Source organism: Pelobates fuscus, chromosome 6 (genome assembly GCF_036172605.1).
Source record: "Pelobates fuscus isolate aPelFus1 chromosome 6, aPelFus1.pri, whole genome shotgun sequence".
Taxonomy (NCBI): domain Eukaryota; kingdom Metazoa; phylum Chordata; class Amphibia; order Anura; family Pelobatidae; genus Pelobates; species Pelobates fuscus.
The window spans coordinates 110719704-110737896 of NC_086322.1; the positions used below are offsets into that span (position 1 = coordinate 110719704).

The following is an 18193-nucleotide window of genomic DNA, read 5'->3' on the forward strand; positions in this document are numbered from 1 at the left end:
AACTCGGGCGATAACGTTATTTACTACTGATGATTATAGAGGAATGGTGAATAAAAGGAGAAATATATTAACTAGGAGTCACCTATAAAGGATATACCGTAAATAGGTCCAAGCATGTGTAAATCTTACCTAAAGCTGAAGATCAGACACTTATTTCCTTTATTTTCTACTTTACCAAAACATTATTCATAGAAGATAATGTACTTAGAACATAGAATTAATCAAAACTTACATGAAAATTGATTATTACAAAGTATAAACCTACCTGTATTCGTAACCCTGTTAAACAAGATACATGCACATCAGAGTGACTGGGAAGATTGGATCCTGTGACATAGTCTGGTCCGATCAAACCTTTAAGAGGTTCCTCTTTTATTTTCTGTAGAAGATTTGAATAAACCTTTCTTTGTGACTCTGAAGGTGGTGTGTATGGAATATCTTCATTTAATCTATAAGTCGTATAGAAAAATGCATTAGGTCAGCATACTAATATGCTATAAAAGTTCTTATGCATATGTCTCTGCAAAAGCAGTTAAGGCTGAGCATTTTTTAGATATGTGTTTTGTTAGAATTAATTGGTTTTCTTGTTTTACCTATTGTACAGCTTTGCTGAATATGTTAGCGCTATATAAATATCTGTAATAGTAATTAAACAGCAGTTAATCATATAACAGCTAACCCAACACAGCTGATCACAGAGATTTAAAAAGTGAAATTGTCTCAAAAAAAAAAAAAGGAATGTACATCATAAAAAAAAATCATTGTTTTATTAAATTTAATAAACTTTTTTTAAAAAACGCTAACAGTTGTCCTTTAAGGAGTAGTTTGACAAGATAGAGTTGTAAGCCTGATATTTATGGGGGTAGCGTTAGACCAGTAATTGTGCCCCTGAGTAAAACATGCAAGGTGTTATATTACCTTTGTGGACAACCACATTTTTGTGGACGAACATACATTTTGAGTTACTATTATATTGCTCTTTTATGTCCTGTTATAACTGTCCTCGATTGTATGGTTTACCAGACTGTTTGTTTTCACTAACACATATTGTAACTCATGTTGAACAGTTTCAAGACTTACTTGTTTGATGAACGGGTACATGCCCTCCAAGCATCTAATTCCAGTGAAAGCTGCTCTATCTGTAGGGGAACACACACTTCACGACGTTTCAACAGCTGGCTATAAATCATTGTAGAGAAAAATGCAAATAGATGTATTTGTGTCAAGGGAAACTAGAAGAGATTGTATAATTAAAAGAGACAATCACGTTCTCAGAAACTATTTGAATGCCACAGAATTACAAATCAATATGCTTCTTAACGTATGCTACTCATCAGCAGCCAAAGTTACCATAATGGTCCAATTTGACCCAGCTAGGTCGATGGAATCGAAGAGCACCAATGACCGGTTTCAAAGACTGTCTCTATTGTATGGTGGAGTGCATGAGATAAGAGAACGAATACAAAAAGAAAAGTCCTGTGCTCACTCCCATCACTCCTGGGCAGCAGCAATGACCACAGTACACGCCAGCTAATACATATAGTAAAAACCAAAGAAATAAAGTTACCTGCGCTCTCTCCTTAATCCCTATGTATATTTAAACAAATGGAGGTCATTTAGTTACTCCAATGGCCACTGGAGGGAATGCCTGCCTGCCAACGTCAAGGCAGACCCCCCTAGATGGGTCCTACACTGACCCTTCACCTTGTTTACTTGAGCTTCTGGCAAAAATATCTCTAATGAGACAGAGAGGGGTATTTTTTATATAAACCCCTATATACTTGTTAACCCTTAATAGGGAACACATGGTATGGGCGGCTGCATTGTAACCAGGCTGTGTGATACAAAAAGTGAATACATCTACAAAAAGAAAAGTCCTGCGCTCACTCCCGTGCGGCAGAGATAATGAGATAAGAATAGTTTATTGGATTCTAAAGGACATGGATTATGCTCTCTAGTAGTGGTTAGGTGCCTTGTCTGAGCAAATGTGGGAATGAATAAATAATCACTAGTAGAACCTTTGCAGATTTCTTGTGGAACTGGTACTGCCATGTCTAAAACTTATGATTTTTTTTTTTTTAACTTTCCATAAGTCCACTCATTCTGCCCTTCTCTCCCAACTAGCAGCATTTCTTTTTATTTGCTTCAAAAAATACTGCTGTACATTTTGTCATGATTTAGGTTTCTGGGATTCAGTTGTTATCTTTCAATAATATAAAATACTGAACTAGCATTTTCCAAAAACTCTTTTTGTGTGAATAAAGCAATGCTTATTAGATAAGCTAAACAATGGTATAAAAAGTTAACAGAGACAAATAAACTGATGATTAGGTAAGAGTAGTGGTGTAGTGGCTGCACTATAAATTTAAATTTGCACACAAAAAACACCCATCAAATATTAGTTCATTTTTTTCGCATGTTTTTAAAGGACCAGTATAGGCACCCGGATCACTTTATCTCAATGAGGTGTTCTGGGTGCAGTGGTCCTTTCGTTTTAGCCCTTCAACCTAAAATATTGCCGGGTAGTAGATATGGCAATGTTTTGAATGAAGAGTTAAACAAGGGAAAGCAATTCTCCTCTATGTATTGGATTGGACAATCATTACGGAAGTGACGCCTCCAGGATGATATCACTGAGACAGCACCAAGTGAGTCTCTACATGTATGTATTCCTGATGCTATAGTGTTCCTTTAAATCATTATTTATATAAAACTTTAAATGAAGGAGGGGTCTGTTCCACTCTGGAGTGTTCATTTAGTTTAAAATAAAATTTGGTCTAAAATTAACATTTAGTATTTTTTTGCAAATTACCATATATACTCGAGTATAAGCCGAGTTTTTCAGCACATTTTTTGTGCTGAAAAACCCCAACTCGACTTATACTCGAGTCACTGTCTGTATTATGGCAATTTACATTGCCATAATACAGACAGGGAGTTGTGTGCGGTTACTTACCTCTCCTGCAGCTCCTGCCAGCTCTCTCATCCTCCGCGCCGGTCCATTCAGCACCTCTGTCAGCTCCCAGTGTAAGTCTCGCGAGAGCCGCGCGGTCATAGTGCGGCTTTCGCGAGACTTACACTGTGAGCGACAGAAGAGCTGCCCAGACCGGCGCGGAGGAGAAGGGAGCTGACAGGAGCTGCAGGAGAGGTAATTGCTCTCTGCCAGCCCCCCCCCCCCCCCACTGAGGATTGAAAAAAAACAAAAACAGAAAAATATGCTCACATTCCTCCCTATTAAATTACTACCACGAGAGGCTAGGAACTGTGGTTATAAATAAAAGCAATTCTGGGTCAAAATTCTAAAAGTTAAGCAGTCATAACATAAACCAATGCAAAGTTACTGCACATGGTTCCACACTTAGCTCTTCCGGCAAGTAATACTTTATACCTAGCTCCTTCATACTGCTCACATTTTATTCAATATGAAACATTAGACCGTATTAGCATTAGTTTTACCTTGTGTACTCATAAAGTGCGGGAACAATGCTAGCATAGTGTCTCCTGATAGCAAGCAAGGCACCAGTGTATCCACATAAAATAAGCAGCTCATTACGAACTCTGTAAGAAAATACAAAGAGAGAATTAATATTGTTTGAAACACAATGTGGGAAATATATAGTCATATAAAGCGATGTCAGAACACGGCTCGGTTGTATGCAGCAGACCTACTTGATGGTTGTTTAGAGCTTTGATGAGTGTTTTTTTATAGGGACTGGCTGGCAAGGTGGCATTGGATCAATAACCCCCCAAGAGTTGTTGACCGCAGAAAGCAGAAATTGTCTAAAATCTTTGCTTCAGCACTGTGTGAGCTTACATTTGTCGTTGGGCTGGTGACCTGCAATTTCCTCCTGATTCCAACAGTCTCTGTCTGTCAAAGAAATATATCATCTGCACAGTGTGAGTTGGCAGGACCATCCACACAGTTTAATTTTGTGGGTGCAAAAAGAGGCCATTTATTTATTTGTGCTTGCTCTCAGGCTAAACGTTGCCAGTCCTCCCCTGTTTAGAGTGCCTCTTTCATATTATGACTGTTACTAGACATGTGCAATTTGTTTCGGTCCGAATGTGAATTCGGATGAATTTCGGGCAATTCGGACATTCGGGTACTTCCGAATGTCTGAATAGATGAATTGCCAAATTGCTGAATGGATGAAGTCCCGAAGTTCCCAAATTACCACATTTCTGAAGTGTCGAATTGACGAAGTTCCGAAGTTGCCGAAGTTCCGAAGTGTCAAAGTGCCGAAGTACAGTATTGCCTAAGAACTAATATACTTACCCAGTGGAAGAATGAAGAATGTTACACTGTATACAATTTTAAATAAAAAGTATACAAACATAGCCAGGATTCAGCTGTAAGCATTTGCAACACTTACAACAATCAAGTCACATACATTCATATAAAATGTAAGTTACTTAGCCAGTCAATGTAATGACAGGAATGAATAACTAGATAACTCCCTCATTCCCCCTCATTCCCTAAATTGGTCTTTCAGCCAAATTTACTAAGTAAAAATTACTTAGTATTAGTAAGTTTTGCTCCTACTCACTATACCGCGAGTAGGGGCATGTCTATTAAACAGTGAGCAGCCTGTGGCTGCTCACTGTTTAAAAAAAAAAAATAGGGTCCCCCCTCTCAAGCCCCACCCGCGACGCACGAGTGGGGGCTTTTAAAATAAAGGGGGGATCTATTGCCCTGAGCGGCGGGTGGGAGCCCTAAAGTAAAATGATGGGGGGGGGACCTATTGTCCTCCCCCCGGCCCCCACCCCTGAACGGTGGTTGGGGGCCCTAAATACTAATAAAGGGGGGACCTAATGTCCTCCCCCCTGGTCCCCACCCCTGAGCGGTGGGTGGGGGCCCTAAATACTAATAAGGGGGGGACCTAATGTCCTCCCCCCTGGCCCCCACCCCTGAGCGGTGGGTGGGGGCCCTACAGTAAAATAAGGGGGACCTAATGTCCTCCCCCTGACCCCACCCCTGAGCAGTGGGTGGGGGCCCTAAATACTAATAATGGGGGGGGGGCAAATGTCCTACTCCCCACCCCTGAGCAGAGGGTGGGGGTCCAAAATTGGAATAAGGGGGGGACCTAATGTCTTCCCCCTGAGCGGCGGGTGGGGCCCTAAATACTAATGGGGGGGACCTAATGTCCTCCCCATTGGCCCCCACCCCTGAGCAGTGGGTGGGGGCCCTAAATACTAATAAGGGGGGGACCTAATGTCCTCCCCCCTGGCCCCCACCCCTGAGCGGCAGGTGGGGCCCAACTAAATACCAATAAAGGGGGGGGACCCTGCAATTAGGCTCAGAGCACTCTGATTGGTGGGAATTAGGGAGTTATCTACTAAGAGGCTGCAGGAGAAGTCCCAAAGTGCCGAAGTCCCGAAATGCCGAAGTTCCGAAGTGTCGAAGTGCCCGAATTTCCGAAGTGCTGAAGTGTCGAATTTACGAAGTGTCGAAGTGCCAAATTGCTGAATTTCGGAATGCCGAACCAAACCGAAACATTTCCCTATGCACATGCCTAACTGTTACCAGTAAATACCTTTACGTTTAAACAATGCTGATAATGTTTATTACACATTAACACATTAAAAAAAAAAACCAAAAAACACATAGATGAATTTTAAAAAGTGCATTGTTCAATGAAGATATAAAATAATGTGTTAAAGGCATACTAAAGGCACCCAGACCACGTAGTCTCAATTAAGTGGTCTGTGTGCAGTGCCCCTGTTATTTTATCACTGCAATATAAAGCAATGATGTTTAATAAATATAGCAAAGTTTTGATTGCAGGGTAAAACACATCTAGTAGCTGTCTTCCTGATTAATGCCATAGTGTTCCTTTAATGAAATGTTGCTTAAAGGGTTACTCCAACCACCATGACCTCTTCAGTGATTTGATTTGACTATCATGGTGATAGGGGGATGTATGTGCAGTGTTACAGCTTGATCTGCACATACTGAGTTATTTCTAATTTTACCACATGACAGGAGGCTTTGTAATTTGCATTGACTTTCTTTACTTAAAACCTCAGCAGCAACAAGTCAATCAAAACTTTAAACCAATCAGAAAACAAGAGTCATGACATATATAAGGTAGGGCAGCCCCCAATTCTCCCTCTTTATTTGCTGCTCCTGCAGGAACAGGTCAGAGTATATGCTTCTTAGCTTGTCACTCTTATATAATCCTAATTTGACTGTTTTATGTACTGTTATTTATTTCACGCTGTCTCTTTATGGTTGGTTAGCCTATTTTATTGGTTTGTAGTCCCTGTACTTGCTATCTACCAATCTTATATTGTGTTTGTACTTTTCCTGTTAGCCTACACCTGTTTGTTGTGGCTCCCGGGCCTCTCACTTTTCCAAATCTGCATACTGTATGCTCCGGTCGCGTCCAGCATTGGCCGCAACATTTTCGGGCTTTTGGGGGTCTCTCTGACACTAATTTCTGGGGCTGTCAGGGCTTCTCTATCGCTGCACTCACTCTCTAACCCGCAGGAGTTCTTCCCGCCGGGTCCTCGCGCATGGTGACCATCTTGGATCTCTTCAAGATCGCAAGATTGATGACGGGCATTTTGTTTTTCATTACAGGCACTCGGTAATCACGGCCAGCACCTTACCGCAAGTAGAGACACCTCATACCACTCACAACACACTAGGTGAAAACAAGGTGAATTTACAGCCATAATACAAGTTTTCTGCTGCAATGAGGTCTATCTATGCATAGTTTCATGCTGTATGGGCAATTACTGTATGTTGACAAGATTGATTACTACAATTAACCTCTATAGAACTGGTACTGGTTATTGATGCTTACATTTCATGCCAAAAATACTACCTGACAGTAGTTTTCTATATGTGCTGGATATGCCTGGTGTGCAGACTGCTTGCTACAGCTGCATGTAGGGGTGAGCCCCCTATTTCTAATACGAGGTAAACCCACTGTCATGCCTTAACTATAATATCCCCTTACTTCCTGGTTCCACGGAGCTTAGCCACACCTCTTCATGACTCGGTCTCCCTATTTAATCTGACTGCACCAGCTGATCAGGGCTGGATTATTGAACTACGTTCCTTACTCACAACCCGGCTACAACTTCGTTGTGAAAGCCTCTGCTACCAGACCGGACTGAAAGACTCTGCAAAGTTCCCTTCACCTTTCCTCATCCACGGCTAAAGCTGAACTCTATCCATGCAGGATAATCTGCCTCTGAGGAATCTCGGGAACCAGTGTTCTATAAGCCGGAAGCTAAGTAAAACTTCTCTGATAAACGTTGCATCTAAAGCTGTTATTTCCTGTCTCCAAAGTCCTTCGTTAAAGCCAACCGTTACAGCTAACTTCAACACATACTTGTCTCAGTTAGCTGCATCTATCTTTCTTCAGTTAAAGTCTATGGAACAGCTATTGTAACTTCTTATCATCTAATTAACTAATACTACTAAAGGACTCTTGCTGCTTCAGTTCCGTTTACTCCTTAAAGCTACAGTGCATGTAACTGTGGACTTCATTTATCGTTTATTACTTAATGCTACAGTACCTGTAAAGTGGAATTAAAGTCTTTACCTTTTACTTTCTTTAATAAATATTCAAACTATACGAAATCTGCAGTTGTGTTCCTTCATAACAAATGTTTAAACGTGACAGAATAATCCAGCCATTGTAATGGATCCAGCAGATTTCGATTCTACTATAACTACGTTGAATCAAAGAGTTAATGCACTAGCCCAAAGTGTGCAAGACCTGCAAGTTACTAACGAAAGACTTCTCACTTATATCAGAGATTTACAAACTCATACTCCTCATACTACTCTGCACTCGGCTAGTGATCCTGCTGTGTGTAACCCTGAAAAGTTCTATGGAGATCGTTCCAGATACAGGGAGTTCCTCAACTCTTGCAAACTTTTAATTGCTTTGAAACCTAGATCCTATGCTACAGAAAGAACTAAAGTTTGTTCGGTTATTTCCTTTCTAAGAGGTGAACCTATGTCATGGGCTCATTCCTTTCTGGAAAACGATGACCCCATCTTAGATTCACTGGATGAATTTTTTGAAGCCATGTCTCTTCTCTATGAAGATCCTAACAAACAAGCTACAGCTGATTTAACAATCAGAACACTACAGCAAAGAAATAGACCCGTTGAAGATTACATTGCTGAATTCAAAAGATGGGCTATAGAAACGCAATGGAATGACATCACATTGCGCAACCAGTTTCGAATTGGTTTATCGGAAGCTGTAAAAGATGAATTATCTAGAACAGAACTCCCTACTAATTTGAACGCTCTAATTCGCCTATCAATCAGCATTGACAGAAGATTAAGAGAAAGAAAGGCCGAAAAGTCTCTTTTTCTTTCAAAAGACCGCAAACCTTTCACTCCCTCAAAAGCTCCAGAAAAGACTTCCTTAACAAGTGAACCTATGGAACTAGGGGCTCCAAAGCCTCCTGACAACCCATCTGAACCAATCGAACCTATGGAAATAGGGATAATAAGAAGTCCCCTCACTCCTGAAGAGAAAAATCGAAGACGTATGTTAAACCTCTGCATGTATTGTGCCTCTCAAGTTCATTCAGTCTCTGATTGTCCTTCATTGAAACGGACAAAAGGCAGAAGGCCGTCTCATGCCTCTTCCATCCTAAGTGTACTTCCCTCTACAGCAAATACTCAAATGTCCCCTATCTTTCTTGTATTACAGTGGGACAATAAAAGAATCATAACCAAGGCTGTTATCGATTCCGGTGCAAATGGAGTATTCATCGACTCAGCCTTTGTAACAAAGAATAAAATTCCTTGTGTTCGTAAAAGAACTTCTGTACCTGTTAAAGTGATTGACGGGTCCCTCATCTCATCGGGACCAATACTTCATGAATCCATCCCTCTAAAAGTAACCATCAATCATACTCATACGGAAAGTCTTATATTTGATGTCATCTCATCACCATTTTTTCCTATTATATTGGGGATCAACTGGTTAAGGAACCACAACCCTCAAATCTCATGGTTTCCCTTCTCTCTTGCATTTGATTCTGATTATTGCAAGAAAACATGCTTGCAACGTATTCCAATTCTTCAGTCTACGAAAGAACTAGCTAAAACCTCATGTTGTTCTGACACCGAACTGGAGTCTCCTCCTCCTACAATCATTGGTGAATTAAAGAGAAAGTTTACAACAGCTCCTATCCTTCAACTTCCAAATCCTTCATATCCTTATGTCCTTGAAATGGATGCTTCGGAATTTGCAATTGGAGCTGTCCTTTCTCAACACAAAACTCCTCAAGTACCTCCTTCGCCTAAAGTCATTGGAATCTTATCTTCTCTTATTGACGACATTAAAGGTCTCAGTGAAGATGCTCTTGAACTTCCTAAATCAATGAAATTATCTAAGAAAAACGGTCTCTACTATTTCAAAGACCGGATTTACGTGCCTCCCTCCTTCAGGATTAAAATACTTGAATTAATTCATGATTCTCCTCTGGCAGGTCATCAAGATATGAAAAGGACCCTTGAATTGTCTAAAAGATACTGTTGGTGGCCTCGTCAAGACCAAACTATCGAATCTTATGTCAAATCTTGTTCTGTATGCCAAAGATCCAATCAATTGTCCTTGTTGAAGCCTCATCATCCTGACCCTTTCCAAAGAAATCTCACTACTTCTCCTGATCCCATATTGGTCCAGGGTGAAGAAGAATACGAGATTCAAAGTATACTGGATTCAAGGTTCCATCGTGGCTCCTTACAATATCTCATCAGATGGAAAGGATATGGAGTTGATGAAGATACATGGGAAAACTCCTCTGACGTTCATGCTGACAAATTAGTTTCCCAGTTTCACAAACGCTACCCTTCTAAACCAAGTCAATAGCACCCAGAGGTTGCTCATTAAGGAGGGGATACTGTCATGCCTTAACTATAATATCCCCTTACTTCCTGGTTCCACGGAGCTTAGCCACACCTCTTCATGACTCGGTCTCCCTATTTAATCTGACTGCACCAGCTGATCAGGGCTGGATTATTGAACTACGTTCCTTACTCACAACCCGGCTACAACTTCGTTGTGAAAGCCTCTGCTACCAGACCGGACTGAAAGACTCTGCAAAGTTCCCTTCACCTTTCCTCATCCACGGCTAAAGCTGAACTCTATCCATGCAGGATAATCTGCCTCTGAGGAATCTCGGGAACCAGTGTTCTATAAGCCGGAAGCTAAGTAAAACTTCTCTGATAAACGTTGCATCTAAAGCTGTTATTTCCTGTCTCCAAAGTCCTTCGTTAAAGCCAACCGTTACAGCTAACTTCAACACATACTTGTCTCAGTTAGCTGCATCTATCTTTCTTCAGTTAAAGTCTATGGAACAGCTATTGTAACTTCTTATCATCTAATTAACTAATACTACTAAAGGACTCTTGCTGCTTCAGTTCCGTTTACTCCTTAAAGCTACAGTGCATGTAACTGTGGACTTCATTTATCGTTTATTACTTAATGCTACAGTACCTGTAAAGTGGAATTAAAGTCTTTACCTTTTACTTTCTTTAATAAATATTCAAACTATACGAAATCTGCAGTTGTGTTCCTTCATAACAAATGTTTAAACGTGACACCCACATGCCCTGCAGATTCACTCTTGACCTTACATGGGCACTAGGAGTAAAACCCAGACTGCGGTACCTACCAAACTGCGCTCCTGGAAGTAAATATGTAAGGCATTCAAGGATTGCGATAAACCCACGTATATACAGTACCTCCCGACTGGGGACTTAGAGGTCATCACTTTGGCTATTACAGTCTCTTAACACCTCCCCATAATATACATGGGTATCATCCCCTTCTATAATAAGCTGCTCAATACGACAGGCACTGTGTCTGAGCCCTCACATCACAGCACACATAGAGATGTTAGCATACACCCATATATCAGGCAAACCTCAATTTGCAACGAGCAAGGGGTCTACCCACCAGGCCTTGCCAAGGCAAAGGGTCTAATACGTATGTCCTGTATCCTACAGCAAACCCATTTTCAGGCGATGATAAATGCTGCAGTGGCAGCTTCCATGGAGAAGGCTATCTCCAAAATGCTTGCAATTCCGCCTGACGTATCCACTAAAGCTATGGGGCCGACACCACAAGATGGAGATGGCACTTTGGGCTCTGAGGTCCCCACTAAGGACCCCCTATCCTTTCCAAAATGTCAACGAGCTGGACACACTGTATCGCACGCTCGGATGAAATGGAAAGCACCTGATAAACATAGCAGACATACGACTAGACAAGAACTACCTGCACCGGTAGTTTCCTCAGTGGAGTATGAAGCCTACCCTCAGAAGCTTGACATCATCGACGAATGGCAGGCGGATGCCCCCGATTCCGATGATGAAGGTGGTTGGCAAGATGTTCCCTACTCGGAATCAAAATATGTTAAGGAATCCTTCGCGGAGGACACCTTCTCACAAGATACACAGGGATCATTCACATTGGAAGGCGAAGAGCTGTTCTTAGACGCTCAATGTTGCCCTCTCTTTAATCCGCAGACCATCTGCCACCCACGATCCTCGGAGTGGACTCTGCTGACCCACCTGGCCAAGTTTGTCCACTTCTGGATGCGCAAGCATTAGACCGGGTCCCACGTCCCATGCTGCCTGACAAAATTGCATTTACCCCCGAGTTTTCATGTCTTGGATGGGACGCGACCCATGGAAAGGGATTGAGAAGGACCTTAAAGCCTCTCAAGACAAGCTGCTGGATCTACTTGGCCCCATCATCAAGATCCTATATTTTGCGGACCTGGCACTGTCACAGGGCACGCAGCTAGACCCCAACGCCATCAGGGAATGGACCCAACGTAGTATCTGCATGCTGGGGAACGCCAACGCAGCATTGTGCACCTGAAAGACGCAGGACCGCACTGTTAACAATTGACTCGAAACTGATGAATATGGCCTATAAAGAACTGGGCTCTTCAGCCATCGATTTGCTCTTCGGAGAAACATTTATAACAGAGCTCAAGAAACACGTTTCATTGTTTACCACCCTCAGCAAGGCACAATCGTCCAGGTGACAAGTGTTCCGCCCACCACCAGGAGGTGGTGTTTTTGGGAAGGATGGTCGGCAGTGGAGCCAAGCCACCAGCCAATTTTGGAATGCAGGCTCCAGACCTAACCCACCATCTTCTGCCTTCTACCCCACGTCCAGCTACTGGGCCTCATTCTCCCACCGGGGTACAAACAGAACCAGAGGCTACCGAGGCAGAGGTCAAGAACGTCTTACCACAGGTGAGTTCACCGTTCCATACAAATGCAGGAAGGTTATCCCTTCATTTACAGGACTGGGAAAAATCACCAGATGCATGGATCCTACAAACCGTTCAGACACCACCTCTATGGACCACGAGGCCCTGATTGATGAAGAAATCCGAACTCTCTTCACCAAAGGCGCAGTTCAAGATTCATTCATAGTATGAATTCATTCATAGTATACCACCATTTCAAGATGGAAGGGATACACCTACTTGAGACTTGCTCCTCGAAGACGATTGGTTCACTCAACTGGACCTCAAGGATGCCTACCTGTCGGTACCAATAGCGCAGTCATGCCGAAGATTCCTATGATTCCGTTGGCATGGTCAGGCATGCCAGTTCACCTGCCTACCTTTCGGACTCAGCTCGGCTCCATGGTGCTTCATGAAGCTGCTGAAGCCAGTAATGGCACGCCTACGATCACTAGGGATCTGATGCATAATCTATTTGGATGACTTACTACTCTTTTACAACACGGTTTCAAGACCATGTTCTCAAACCAACTTTGTACTAGACTTCCTCAAATCCTTGAGTTTCGTTGTAAATCTCGACAAATCAGCGCTGGAACCATCGCAAATCGTCCAATTTCTGGGGTTCGAAATAGATTCCACCTTATGCATGCTTTGGCTACCTTTTAAAAAGACAGCCGATATGCGCAAAGAATTTCAGAAGATACTGGATATGGACCATATCCAACTCCGTCTCCTCGCTCGGGTGATGGACTACTCTCCCCCGCCATACAGGCTATTTATCCAGGTCCCCTTCACTACCGGGCCATGCAATGGCTGAAGGCACATCTGCGATCCAGAATTCCATACGACCAGACGATTCCTTTTACAGACGAGGTGCGCACGGAACTCCTTTGGTGGCTTGCACATCAACTGCCTGGAACTTATAGCAGGCTCCTTTGCCATCCGCAGTCTGACCGGCCACATGTTCGACTGCTGCATCCTGCTATGCATGGACAACATCTCTGCGGTCCAATATATCAATCGTCTGGGCACAGCTCGCTCCCAGGCACTAACAGTTGCAACAAAGGACATTTACAGTTTCTGTCTCTCCCGCAATATCAAAGTTACAGGCAGAATACCTACCGGGAATCTCCAACCTCATGGCGGACTGGTATTTACGACACTGGAGGGACAGCAGCGACTGGCACCTCCACAAGTCGATATTCCAAAAATTGTATGAATGCAGAGGTCCCCTCACCATCAACCTATTCGCATCACAGCCCAATCGCCAACTGCTCAGGTTCTTCAGCTGGCGACCGGATCCGTAATGCAAAGCAGTAGACGCATTCCTTCAGACCTGGCCGAACCTGGGAGCTTATGCCTTTACTCTATTCTCCATGCTGGCAAGAGTGATGCACTAAGTACGAAACCAGAGGATATCTCTGCTCCTCCTGGGACCACTATGGCAGAGTCAAGCGTGGTTCCCAGACCTTCTAGAACTACCCTATGACCATTCTCTCCTTCTACCCTTGTTTCCCCTCCTACTATCTGGCCCGCAGTGAGAACTGCATCCCCTGGTACTTCTAGGATGACTAGATCTAGTGGCTTGGACGTTTTCAGGGGAGCTTGGGCTACAGATGGTCTATCGCAAATCACTAAGGACCTGCTATGGGATTCGTGGGCACCCGGAACCAGATGGAGCTCACTGACTGGCACAAATGATCTAGCTGGTGTTTGGAGAGGGACTCTGATCCCTTTCGGATCTTTTATTTCCGTCCTGCTTCTCACGCTTCTTTTGCTCTACTCGAAAAGCGTTAAAAATGCAAAATACAAAGCCTTCAGTCATGTGGTAAAATTGTAGACTATGCTAACGTAGTATACTAATAATCTTAATTTTAGTAATGACAGCAGACGAGTATTCCCCCCTCCCCCCCCCTTTTAGTTGTTTTCCCTCCATTTGCCTCTATATATTGTTCTACTCTTATTATTTTTTGTGCCTTATATATTTTGTTCTTACTCTGACAACCTCCGACTATGGCTTCTAATCTTTTCTCTAGTATGTAATTAATGAAAATTCTGGGGGATTTGATTTGTAATTTATGATGTTTGAAGAAACTTTAATTTGCGTTTTCATAGTAGTAAATTTATAAACACTATAAGATGTAATTAGCAAGAGTGAGATGTGGAATCACGGTCACTACAAATCAGGGCTGGACTGGTAAAAAAATGTAGCCCGGGCATTTTTATCACAGCGGCCCACTAATGACAAACACGCCCCCTCTCAAAATGAGCATGTTGGTTCAATGCTCTTCCAGGGCAGACCATGCGCAGAGCTCTGCTGAAGAGCTCTAGCATGAGAAAAAAGCCCTGTTTTGTTCTGCACAGCGCAAGCAAATTTAACAACATGCTTGCACTGTGTTTCCTTGTAACTTGTCTCTGGTGTCTCTATAAATGGATACCAGGAGACAAAAATGCCAGGAAAGAGTATTGTGCATGTATTTGGAGCCTGCTTGTGCTATTGCGTGTGTGTAGAGTGAGCTGATTGTGGTGTGGTATTGTGTAATAAGGTCGGTTTTAGTTGTGTTGTGTTTGTGGTGTAATGTAATGCATATGTGGCTAGGGGCTGTAGAGAATGTGTGTATAGGGGATGTAGCAAGTGTGTGCATACAGGCTATAGTGTGTGTGTGTGTGTATAGGTGATGTAGTGTTTGTAGAGAGTGTGTGTTTAGGGGTGTAGTATTTGTTTGCTTACAAAGAATCTAGTGTGTGTATAGGGGATCCAGAGTGTGTATGTTAGGAGTGTAGTGTGTGTGTGTATGTATGATGTGTGTGAGTGTGCTGTGTGTGAGGGTACTGTGTGTGATGTGTTTGAGAGTGCTGAGTGTGATGTATGTGAGGGTGATGTGTGTGGGGGTGCTGAGTGTGATGTGTGTGTGGGTGCTGAGTGCGATGTGTGTGAGAGTGCTGTGTATGATGTGTGTGAGAGTGCTGTGTATGATGTGTGTGAGAGTGCTGAGTGTGATGTGTGTGAGGGTGATGTGTGTGATGTGTGTGAGAGTGTTGTGTATGATGTGTGTGTGGGTGCTGTGTATGATGTGTGTGAGAGTGCTGTGTATGATGTGTGTGAGAGTGCTGTGTATGATGTGTGTGGGTGCTGAGTGTGATGTGTGTGAGAGTGCTGTGTGTGATGTGTGTGAGAGTGCTGTGTATGATGTGTGTGGGGGTGCTGTGTATGATGTGTGTGAGAGTGCTGTGTATGATGTGAGTGAGAGTGCTGTGTATGATGTGTGTGAGAGTGCTGTGTATGATGTGTTTTGTGAGAGTGCTGTCTATGATGTGTGTGAGAGTGCTGTGTATGAGAGTGCTGTGTATGATGTGTGTGAGAGTGCTGTGTATGATGTGTTTTGTGAGAGTGCTGTCTATGATGTGTGTGAGAGTGCTGTGTATGAGAGTGCTGTGTATGATGTGTTTTGTGAGAGTGCTGTCTATGATGTGTGTGAGAGTGCTGTGTATGAGAGTGCTGTGTATGATGTGTGTGAGATTGCTGTGTATGAGAGTGCTGTGTATGATGTGTGTGAGAGTGCTGTGTGTGATGTGTGTGAGAGTGCTGTGTGATGTGTGTGTGGGTGCTGTGTGTAAATGTTAGACGGATTCTGTGTTGGGGGAGAGTAAATAAAAAAATCTAAGCAGGCATTATATCCCCCCCCTCCCGTCTTACCTTTAGCCTGGGAGGGGGGGGGACCGGCATGGTGGTACCTGGGAGGGGGGGGGGTGGCGGCACTCTGACTCCATCCCTGGTGGTTCTAGCAGGGAGTGAACTCTAGCCTGCAGGCCATGGCAACGGGCCAGATCTCGCGAGAGGAACCCGGCGGAGCTGCAAGATAGAGTCCGCCGGGTCCTCCTCTCCCTCCCCAGCCGCATATCGTTGATCTCCCCACCGGCCTGTCATGGAAAACAGCGGGGCCGGCGCTCGGATAGTGCCGGCCCTGCATAGACCGGCATTTGCCGGTGTGTCCGATGGCCAGTCCAGGCCTGCTACCAATACCTTTCGCTTATTTCTTCTTCCTTTCAATATGAATACTTCCATCAACTACAAGCAGAACGTACTTCCCTCACACAATGGTTACAGTTCGTAGTTGACAGGATGCTCAAGTTTCCACAGTTTTTCGTTTCCAGTTAAAGGGACAACCTACATTCACACCAAAGAAAGAGGAAGAATTGGGGGCTGTCCTATCTTATATCTGTCATGACTGTTGTTTTCTGATTGGTTTAAAGTTTTGACTGATTTGTTGCTCCTGGAGTTTTAAGTAAAGAAAGCCAATGCAAAATACTCGCCTCCTTTTATTACTAAAATTAAGATTATTAGTACACTACGTTAGCATATTCTACACTTGTGTGCTGGGGACTAGTTGCACCCCAGCACATGTGACTTAGGCGTCCCAGAACTCTGTTCTATGCTGGTGACAGACAAGATAATATTCTCCCTTGAAGAGCGCCTGCAAGGGGAAGATAGATGTTATTTTCATAATACAGGTGACCAATAAATGCAGAAAGCAAAATAAACTAATGGCATCAACATGAAGATTTTAGTGAGCAATAAAACAAAAAATTGTTATGTTTAGAAGCCTAATAACCTTGAGCTAAGCTTAAGGTAAAGAATAAGCCTATTTTTTTTCAATATTTATAAGTAATAAGATGAAAATTATTGACATAGAAGAATCAGACAATATATATGAACAGAACGTTAAAACCAATTCACAAAACCTAGATGAAATGAAGTGTAAAACATATAACATAAGCGAATAAAGAAATTAGGCCTTTACTTAATAAGCAAAAAAATCCCCATAGACTTTAAATCCCATAGACTTTAAATCCCATAGACTTTAATGTTGATTTCTGTAGATACGTTTTGGAAAGTTTTTCTAACTGGTTTGAATCAGTTTAAATCTTATTATATCGAGGTCTTAGTTCATTATCCAATTCTAAAGAGGTGAAAAAAATCTACAAAAAACAAACAAACTCCATCTCAGTTATTTTCTGAATCTTCAGATTCACATGTTTATAGATAATATCTGAGGAAGACCTGCAGCTAGTGTTCCTTGGATTCTTTACTTTTTACAGTTTTACTTTCTTTTCCATTTTGATATTTGCTCCCTTACAAGTCAATGGTTGCACCATGTGGACTATATTCTATTGCATTATACTCCACGATTCACTGGTTAATGATTGGGACCAGTGGCGGAACTACCGTGGTCGCAAGGGGCCGCAGCTGCGACTGGGTCCATCACTCCAGGGGCCCGGCTGCCCTGTGGAACCCTCCGACCGCGGTGCCCACCGGCTATGTAACGCGGCCTTGGCCGTGTGGTAGAACCGCTGGTGCCACTTGTTCAAGGGCCATGCTGTTACAGCCACCTGATGGCAATGAATTTCCAGGGGACCTGGTCAGCGCTGTGGCCCTTCAACAGCGTGACTGGGCCCCCTGTGATGACACAGAGCTGGGAGGAAGTGACTCCCCGGTCACTCCTCCCAGCAATCACCGGAAGCCGTGCAGGAGGAGGAAGGATAGGAGGGTGATCAGGCTGAGCCACTGGACCCCAGGGAAAGTCACCCTCCTGCACCTAAAAAGGCAGGAAACAGGAGGGTGACTAAAACATTTTGTATGTGTGTCTGTTTGTATGTGTCTGTATATGTGTGTGTATCTGTCTGTGTGTATGTGTGTGTGTTTGTATGTGTCTGTATGTGTGCTTGTATGTGTGTGTGTGTGCCTGTCTGTGTGTCTGTATGTTTGTGCCTCTGTATGTATGTATATGTGTATGGATGTGTCTGTATGTATGTATATGTGTGTGTGTGTATGTATGTGTCTGTATGTATGTGTGCCTGTATGTGTGTGTCTATGTGGGTGTCTGCATGTGTGGGGGGGGGGGGGACATATGGGAGTGGGAGGGTAGACGTATGAGGGCAG

At 43.2% G+C, this 18193-nt stretch overlaps 1 protein-coding gene across 2 annotated transcripts in view; it reads right to left on the reverse strand.

Annotated features, from left to right (window-relative positions):
- WDR17 (WD repeat domain 17) overlaps positions 1 to 18193 on the reverse strand; it is a 110583-nt gene that overhangs the window by 1329 nt on the left and 91061 nt on the right. For both annotated transcript variants that reach the window (XM_063458160.1, XM_063458159.1), the window contains 3 exons: positions 3457 to 3558; positions 1081 to 1179; positions 266 to 449 (listed from right to left, as the gene is read on the reverse strand). In XM_063458160.1, coding sequence (XP_063314230.1) covers positions 266 to 449; positions 1081 to 1179; positions 3457 to 3558 — 385 coding nt within the window. The remainder of the gene's footprint in view (positions 1 to 265; positions 450 to 1080; positions 1180 to 3456; positions 3559 to 18193) is intronic.